Source organism: Aethalodelphis obliquidens, unplaced genomic scaffold (assembly GCF_003676395.1).
Source record: "Aethalodelphis obliquidens isolate GAN/ISIS:26980383/991018 unplaced genomic scaffold, ASM367639v1 scaffold28, whole genome shotgun sequence".
Classification (NCBI taxonomy): Eukaryota; Metazoa; Chordata; class Mammalia; order Artiodactyla; family Delphinidae; genus Aethalodelphis; species Aethalodelphis obliquidens.
The window spans coordinates 1990033-1999012 of record NW_020837972.1 but is presented as its reverse complement, the minus strand read 5'-3'; the positions used below and the strand labels follow the sequence as shown (position 1 = coordinate 1999012).

General features: G+C 43.9%; 1 protein-coding gene and 1 non-coding gene across 4 annotated transcripts in view; one reads left to right on the top strand and one right to left on the bottom strand.

Moving 5' to 3' along the window:
* Positions 1–485: 485 nt before the first annotated feature.
* On the bottom strand, positions 486–558 carry TRNAK-UUU (transfer RNA lysine (anticodon UUU)). The gene has a single exon. It is a non-coding gene; the product is annotated as a tRNA-Lys (tRNA).
* A 727-nt stretch (positions 559–1285) lies between these two features.
* The window catches only part of NF2 (NF2, moesin-ezrin-radixin like (MERLIN) tumor suppressor), a 78478-nt gene continuing 70783 nt past the window's right edge, over positions 1286–8980 (top strand). For 2 of the 3 annotated variants that reach the window (XM_027124355.1, XM_027124356.1), the window contains exon 1: positions 1288–1856. In XM_027124355.1, coding sequence (XP_026980156.1) covers positions 1743–1856 — 114 coding nt within the window. In that variant the 5' untranslated portion in view covers positions 1288–1742. Of the gene's footprint in view, positions 1857–8980 lie in introns of all 3 variants that reach the window. The other variant, XM_027124357.1, reaches the window with a different exon arrangement.

Sequence of the window (8980 nt, the reverse complement as noted above, 5' to 3'; positions counted from 1 at the left end):
GAGTGTTCCAAAACTGTATTTCATGGTCTTGGGGCCAGAACAGGGAGGAGCAATTTAGAAGCCACCACCAGGGAAGCAGAGCAGAGTAGAGGTAATACCAACAGCCTCCGGGTGAGATAGGCCTGGGTTTGAGTTCCAGCTTTGCCCCTCACTAGTTGGGTGATAGCCAGCTCTGTCATGCTGAGCTTCTATTTCTTCACCTGTAGGGTTGGGGTGATGCTAATGATAGTTATTCGTGGAATGCTTCTTGATCAACCATTCAGGTATTCAACCATTAAGAGTTATTCAAAAATAGGATTTTTTTTTTAATACACAAAGTTATACTTCCCCACCTCTCACACACACACACACACATCCATATAACCCTTGATGACATTAAAAAAATAAACAGTACACGTATATGATCCGAAATAAATTGGAAATCACACAGTATAAAATGAAAAATGCTTTTTTTTTGGTCTGGGCAGTGGCTTGCGGGATCTTAATTCCCTGACCAGGTATTGAACCCGGGCCCTCCGCTGTAAAAGTGCGGAGTCCTAACCACTGGACCGCCAGGGAATTCCCCCAAAATACTTTCATTTAAAAAAAAAATCTACAAAAAGAGCAATTTCATAGGATTCAACCTAATATGACCAGCCACCGTTCTAAAGCTTTATAGTCCTCAACAAGCCCGTGACGTAGGAACAATTATTACCCTCTCCCTCGGTAATAATAAGAATTTCTTCTAAAGAGAAGAAGGACTTGGGGGGAAAGTGCCGGCTACCTAAACGGCCTCCACAAGTGATTTGAAAGTTTGCGAAACAGAGGTCAGTACATGTAATTAATTAAGCGCTAAACAGGACTATCCGCCTGGTGTCCGAAACACGATCCCCTGGGGGTCCACACGCGGCGCAGACTTGGTCCGAAGGGCAATCCCTCGCGGTACCAGGGGTGACCCGTCTCTCTCGCCCCGGCACGAGCCTCTACGTGTTTTCCCGGGAAAAGCGAGCCGGGCTCCGCCACCTCAACCAGTCTTGCTAGAGTAGGCTTATCCCTGCGAACAAAAGCATTCGGAGAGACTGCCGCCTCAGCCACTCAACGCCGAGCCCCGGCCGGCGCCTCCAATTAGATCCGAACTTCCAATTGGTGAAGTGTTGTTGAAGAAGGTGGGACAGAGCGGGAAAGTTCCTCCTCCCTCGGAGTTCTCAGCCAACCGCGGCGTCGGGGCGGCAGCCGCCGAGTTCGGTTGCACCGCGTGTAGTGATCTAGGGGGCCCGAGGGCGGGGCGGGGAGCAGGCCGGGGGCTGCGGGGAGGGGACGCTTCCCGCGGGCACGCGGAGTGAAGACGGTGACAGCCACGCGCGCACGTGCGTGCCCGGCTGCAGCGCGGCCCCGACACCTCCCTCGGCGGCTGAGAAGCGCGCGGGGTCTGGGCCTCCGGCGTCTAGGGGCCCCATCCCCGGGCGTCACCAGCGTCCCCGGCCCGAGTCCCGGAGAGCCGGGCCGTGCCCGCCCCGTCGGTCCCCGATCGCGATCCCTTCCCGTGGCCGTCAGGGTTCGCACCCCAACTCCCATTTCGGTTCCCGGGGCAGGGTCCTCGCGGTCCATGCTGGCCGCTGGGGGCCCGCGCCGCTCAGCCAGCTCCCGGGCCGGCCGGCCGGCCACCATGGTGGCCCTGAGGCCTGTGAGGCTCCTCCAGGGAGGCTAAAAGGTCCAGAGCGCAGGCCTCGGGGCGCGAGGGTCCCGAACCTGAGCCCCGCGCCATGGCCGGGGCCATCGCTTCCCGAATGAGCTTCAGCTCGCTCAAGAGGAAGCAGCCCAAGACGTTCACAGTGCGGATCGTCACCATGGACGCGGAGATGGAGTTCAATTGCGAGGTAACTGGCTGCAACGGGCTGCGGCGAAGGGGAGCGCGGCGGGATCCGGCCGGGTGCTGGTCCGGCACCGACGCGGACGCCCTTGCCGCGGTGACAGTGGAAGTGGAAGCTTCGGGATTCTGTTTATATCAGCTCTGGGCAAAGATAGAGTCAACTAGAACTGGAAGGGGCCATCTAGGCCCAAATCCTCATGTTAAAGATAATCGCTGCTTTTTTTCAATGGGGCTTTCGGGTTTGGAAGCACTTCCTGAAGGTTTTCATTCATTGTTACTGCAAGAGTCTGAAAGCATTCGTGGTAGCGAATTCTAGTTTTCAGTGTCACGCTTAAGCTCCAGCTCTATAGAGTTTAAACTTTATTAGATAATATTATGTACCCCAGATATTATAAGTTGCATCTCGTTTTATTGGAAAGTCTATAGTACTTGTTTCCCTTTTTCACAGCTTAAATTTTCTGGGAAAAAACAAAACAAAACTGAGGAAAGAGACGGTGTCTTAAACTTTCCATACAGTTTCTATCATGATGGTAACAGTTATCATTTATTGAATACTTCCTAAATGCCAGATATTCATACACTTAATTCTCAAAACAACTCAATGAGGTAGGTACCCCAAACCATATATCTAGTAAATGGCGAAGGGGGGTTTTGATTCAAGATCTTAGCCAATACAGTACTGCCTCTCAAGTAGTTTAAGTCCTTGCTACTCAGAGTGTGGCCTGTGGACCAGCAGCATTGGCAGCAGTAACCTAAGTCAGGGGTTGGCAAACTTTTTCTGTAAAGGCCCACATGGTAAATATTTTCAGCTTTGCCGGCTTTAGGGTCTCAGTTGCAACTACTCAACTGAGCTCTACCATGGTAGCACAAAAGCAGCCTTAGACAGGATCAACTTCCAGCATGACAGGGTGAGGAACTCCACTGACCTGGTTCCCTGTAAACTGGTAAAACATTAAAAAAAAAAAAAAAATTTAAACCCCCTGGAAATTGTCCTATGGGCAAACATCAAGTGAAGAAACAGCTACTCAAGAAAATCTATGATAATTCGGTAAGAAAGGCAAGAGTTTGTGGTATTTGTTTTTGTTTTGGCCGAGAGGCATAAGGGATCTTAGTTCCCTGACCGGGGATCGAACCCATGGCCCCCTACAGTGGAAGCATGGAGTCTTAACCACTGGACTGCCAGGGAAGTCCCAAGAGTTTGTGGTATTTGAAGCAAGACCACTACTACCGTCCCTGCTCCCAGCTCTCAACAACGGCTGCAACCCAGTACACTGGGCTCCCTCTCCCCCTAGCTCCCAGTCAGACAGCTTTCTTCCCAGGAGGAGCATGACTTTAGGGCTTGTCCTGCCCAAGGCTACTTGCTGCTGAGGCTAAATCCTGGTTGAGTGAAGCTGAAAGATGGGGCTTCCTTCCTTCACCCACCTCCTACTTATGGAATGGAAGCTGTACTCTGGGCATGGCTCACCGAGAGTACTGGGGTCCCATTTGCTCTATCCCCACCCTCAGTTTGTGAGATGGTGGTACCAGCCAGGAGAGGCAAACTGAGAAGACCTCAGGCTAGTGTGTCTCCCCCTCCCCACTTCTATCAAGAGCTCAGAGATTTTGCCTGGAGGGAGAAGCAGGCTCCTAATCTCTTCCCAGAAAGTAGTGACTTCATTTGCAGTAGAGTGTGGAGAAATTTATGCCTAAGGGTGCTTTCAAGAACTGTGGAGGTTTTAGTGAAAGGCAATTGGGAGGAGATTTGTGGATTTAATAAAGATACAGCCTAGACTGTAAGCCAGCTAGTTTGCAGGAGAGAATAAGACAGCTGGGAAGAGCCCTCCTGGGGTCAGGACAAATATCAAACACTAATCTCAAAAGAGCCACCTTTTGATTGGATTACTTTATAGAACAAGTTATGCCCCAGAGCATTGTTGAAAATAATAGAATAATATACCACAATTAGTGGAGTTTAACAGTTGGGTGTGACCAGGGAAAGAGAGGGAGAGTCCTACTAAGACCACTGTCATCTTGGGTGACTTTGGGCAAATCCAAAGATATGTCTTCCTGAGGAGCAACATCATAGACCTCAACACTGTGACAGGGGAAATAGATTTCAGTAAAACAGTCCAGCCAGTCACTAAACAAATAAACAAGCAAATAACAGTAACCAGCCCAGTTGGGTGGGGGAGACCACTCCCTAGAGTTGCTGTAAGTATGTTCACAGAACTAAAAGAAAGCATGATTAAGAAGGAAGGTATAATGACATTTTTGCATCAACTAGATAGTATCAGTAAAGCGATATGAATTATAAAAAGAACCAAATTAAAATCCTGGAATTGGGGCTTCCCGGGTGGCACAGTGGTTAAGAATCCGCCTGCCAATGCAGGGGACATGGGTTCAAGCCCTGGTCTGGGAAGATCCCACATGCCGTGGAGCAACTAAGCCCGTGTGCCACAACTCCTGAAGCCCGGGTGCTTAGAGCCCATGCTCTGCAACAAGAGGAGCCACTGCAATGAGAAGCCTGCACACCACAACAAAGAGTAGCCCCCGCTCACCACAACTAGAGAAAGCCCGTGCACAGCAGCAAAGACCCAACACAGCCAAAATAATAAAATAAATTAAATAAATTAATTTTAAAAATTCTGGAATTAGAAAATACAATGACTGAAATAAAAAATTCACTAGAGGGGCTCAAGGTAGATTCCAACAGGCAGAAGAAATAATTAGTATACTTGATGATAGATTGATAGAGATTATGTAAGGTGAAGAGTAGAGAGAAAAAGAATGAAGAAAAATGTACAGAACCTCAGAGAAATGTGAGGATCATTCAGTGCACCAACATGTGTAATGGGACTACCAGAGGAGAGGAGAGAGAAAAAATATTCCAAAAAAATTGGCTGAAACTTCCTAAATTAATTGAAAAACAATAACCTGTATATTCAGGAAGCTCAATGAACTCCAGGGAGGATAAACACAAAGAGATTCACAGACACATCATAGTAAAAATGCTGAAAGTCGGACAGGGAGAAAATCTGGAAAGCAACAAGAGAAAAATGACTTGACACTTATAAGGGAACCCCAATAAGATTAACAGCTAAGTTCTCAGCAGAAGCTGTGGAGGCCAGAGGCAGTGGGATAACATTCAAAGTGCTCAAAGAAAAAACTTGTCAACTAGGAAACCTATCTCCAACATAGCTGGATATAAATGAAAAGGACATTTCAAAAACAAAGTTAAATAATTTCCCAGATAAACAAAAACAGAGACTTTGTTGTTTAAAGACCCACCTTACAAGAAATATTAAAGGAAGCTTTTCAGGCCTAAAGCAAGTGACCCCAGATAGTAATTCAAATCCGTGTGAAAAAAATCAAAGAGCACCAGTAAATGTAATAACATAATTATAAAAGACAGTATAAATGTATATTTTCCTCCTTTTAACTGATTTAAAATGCAATTATATAAAATAATTTGTATATAATATACAATAATATTTGTATATACTATATTGTTGGGCCTATAACATGGAAACGTAATATATGTTTAATAGGTGTGCCAATAACAGTACAAAGGAGGTGGGTGAAAACCAAGCTGTAATAGGCTAAGGAAATGATTACAGATGGTAAAGTAATAACTACAACAATATATTGCTGGGTTTGTAACTTTAATAGATATAGTATACAATAATTATAATACTATAAAAAAGGGGGAAGGGAACAGAACTATGTAGAATAACATTTCTATATAATTGCTGCAGTTAAGCTAGTATAAATCTGAAGCTGATTCTTTTTTTTAATATATATATATATTTTTAAAATTTGTTTAATTATTTACTTTTTGGCTGCATTTGATTTTCATTGCTGCGCGTGGGCTTTCTCTACTTGCAGCGAGCGGGGGCTGCTCTTTGTTAAGGTGCGCGGGCTTCTCATTGCAGTGGCTTCTCTTGTTGTGGAGCACGGGATCTAGGCATGCAGGCTTCAGTAGTTGCGGCACGTGGGCTCAGTAGTTGTGGCTTGCGGGCTCTAGAGCGCAGGCTCAGTAGTTGTGGTGCATGGGCTTAGTTGCTCCACGGCATGTGGGATCTACCGGGACCAGGGCTTGAACCCATGTCCCCTGCATTGGCAGGCGGATTCTTAACCACTGCGCCACCAGGGAAGTCCAATATATATATATTTTTGGTGTGAACCATTTTTAAAGTTTTTATTGAGTTTGTTACAATTTTGCTTCTGTTTTTTGGCCCCAAGGCGTGTGGGATCTTAGCTCCCCAACCAGGGGTTGAACCTGCATTGGAAGGCGAAGTCTTAACCACTGGACTGCCAGGGAAGTCCCTCTGAAGCTGATTCTGATAAGTCAGGATTATGTGGTTAAACACTAGAATAACCACTTTAAAAAAAAAAATCTTTAAAAATACAGTGGAAAAATAAATAAATAGTGGAAAAACTATTAAAGAAATTTAAATGCTTCATTAGAAACTATTCACTTAATGCAAATCAAGTAGTAAAGGAGGAATAGAGAATTTAAAAAGACAAGAAAAACATAGAAAACAAAAAATAAAATGGCAGTTGTATCCCAAATAATTAAATAACTTAAATGAAGTGGACAAATTCCTAAAATGAAACCAGCTACCAAAAGTGACTCAAGAAGAAAGAGTAAATTAGCAATAAAAATACTACTCACAGTAAAAAACCCATGTGCTACCCACTAGTGGCCCAGGTGGCTTCACCACTGAATTCTACCAAACATTTCAAGACCAATAAATACCAATTCTTCACAAACGTTTCCAAAAAACTAGAAGAGGAGGGACCACGTCCCAGCTCATTTTATGAGACCATCATTATCCTGATACTGAAATAAGACAAAGATAGCACAAGAAAACTAGAGATCAATATCTCTTATGAGTATGGAAGCCACAATCCTTAACAAAAATATTAGGAATCCAGCAACATATTAAAAAAACTATACTCCATAACCAAGTGAGATTTATCCCAGAAATGCAAGGTTGGTTTAACATCCAAAAATCAATTAATGTAATATATAATATCAATAGAACAAAAAGCAGAAATTACAGGATTATCTCAATCGATGCAGAAAAAGCACTTGACAAAGTGCAACAGCATTTCATGATAAAAGCACCCAACAAAATAGGAATAGAAGGGAACAGCCCAATATCACACTTAATGGTGAAAGACTGGATGTTTACTCTTTAAGATCAGGAATAAGACAAGGATGTCCCCTCTCACCACTTCTATTCAACATTGTACTGCTGGTTCTAGCCAGGACAATTAGGCAAGACATGAAATAAAAGGCATCTATATTGGAAAGGAAGAAGTAAACCTATGTCTGTTTACACATAATATTATTTTGTATACAGATATTTAAATTATTTATTTAACATCTTTATTGGAGTATAATTGCTTTACAATGGTGTGTTAGTTTCTGCTGTATAACAAAGTGAATCAGCTATACATATACATACATCCCCATATCTCCTCCCTCTTGCATCTCCCTCCCACCCTCCCTATCCCATCCCTTTAGGTGGACACAAAGCACTCTTCTCACTAGCTATCTATTTTACATTTGGTAGTGTATATATGTCCATGCCACTCTCTCACTTCGTCCCAGCTTACCCTTCCCCCTCCCCGTGTCCTCAAGGCCATTCTCTACATCTGCATCTTTTTTTTTTTTTTTTTTTTTTTTTGCGGTACGCGGGCCTCTCACTGTTGTGGCCTCTCCCGTTGTGGAGCACAGGCTCCGGACGCACAGGCTCAGTGGCATGGCTCACGGGCCCAGCCGCTCCGCGGCATGTGGGATCTTCCCAGACCGGGGCACAAACCCGTGTCCGCTGCTTTGGCAGGCGGACTCTCAACCACTGTGCCACCAGGGAAGCCCTACATCTGAATCTTTATTCCTGTCCTGCCACTAGGTTCTTCAGAACCTTTTCTTTTTAGATTCCATATATATGTGTTAGCATATGGTATTTGTTTTTCTCTTTCTGACTTACTTCACTCTGTTTGACAGTCTCTAGGTTCATCCACCTCGCCACAAATAACTCAGTTTCACTTCTTTTTATGGCTGAGTAATATTCCATTGTATATATGTGCCACATGTTCTTTATCCATTCATCTGTCGATGGATACTTAGGTGGCTTCCATGTCCTGGCTATTGTAAATAGAGCTGCAGTGAACACTGTGGTACATAACTCTTTTTGAATTATGGTTTTCTCAGGTTATATGCCCAATAGTGGGATTGCTGGGTCATATGGTAGTTCTATTTGTAGTTTTGTAAGGAACCTCCATACTGTTCTCCATAGTGGCTGTATCAATTTACATTCCCACCAACAGTGCAAGAGGGTTCCCTTTTCTCCACACCCTCTCTAGCATTTATTGTAGATTTTTTGATTATGGCCATTCTAACTGGTGTGAGGTGATACCTTATTGTAGTTTTGATTTGCATTTCTCTAACGATTAGTGTTGTTGAGCACGCTTTCATGTGTTTGTTGGCAATCTGTATATCTTTTTCGGAGAAATGTCAATTTAGGTCCTCTGCCCATTTTTGGATTGGGTTGTTTGCTTTTTTCATATTGAGCTGCATGAGCTGCTTGGAGTTTAATCCTTTGTCAGTTGCTTCATTTGCAAATATTTTCTACCATTCTGAGGGTTGTCTTTTCGTCCTATTTATGTTTTCCTTTGCTGTGCAAAAGCTTTTAAGTTTCATTAGGTCCCATTTGTTTATTTTTGGTTTTATTTCCATTTCTCTAGGGGGTGGGTCAAAAAGGATCTTGCCATGACTTATGTCATGAGTGTTCTTCCTATGTTTTCCTCTAAGAGTTTTATACTGTCTGGCCTTACATTTAGGTCATTAATCCATTTTGAGTTTATTTTTGTGTATGGTGTTAGGGAGTGTTCTAATTTCATTCTTTTACATGTAGCTGTCCAGTTTTCCCAGCACCACTTATTGAAGAGGCTGTCTTTTCTCCATTGTATATTCTTGCCTCCTTTATCAAAGATAAGGTGACCATATGTGCGTGGGTTTATCTCTGGGCTTTCTATCCTGTTCCATTGATCTATATTTCTGGTTTTGTGCTAGGACCATATTGTCTTGATTACTGTAGCTTTGTAGTATAGTCTGAAGTCAGAGAGTCTGAATCCTCCAGC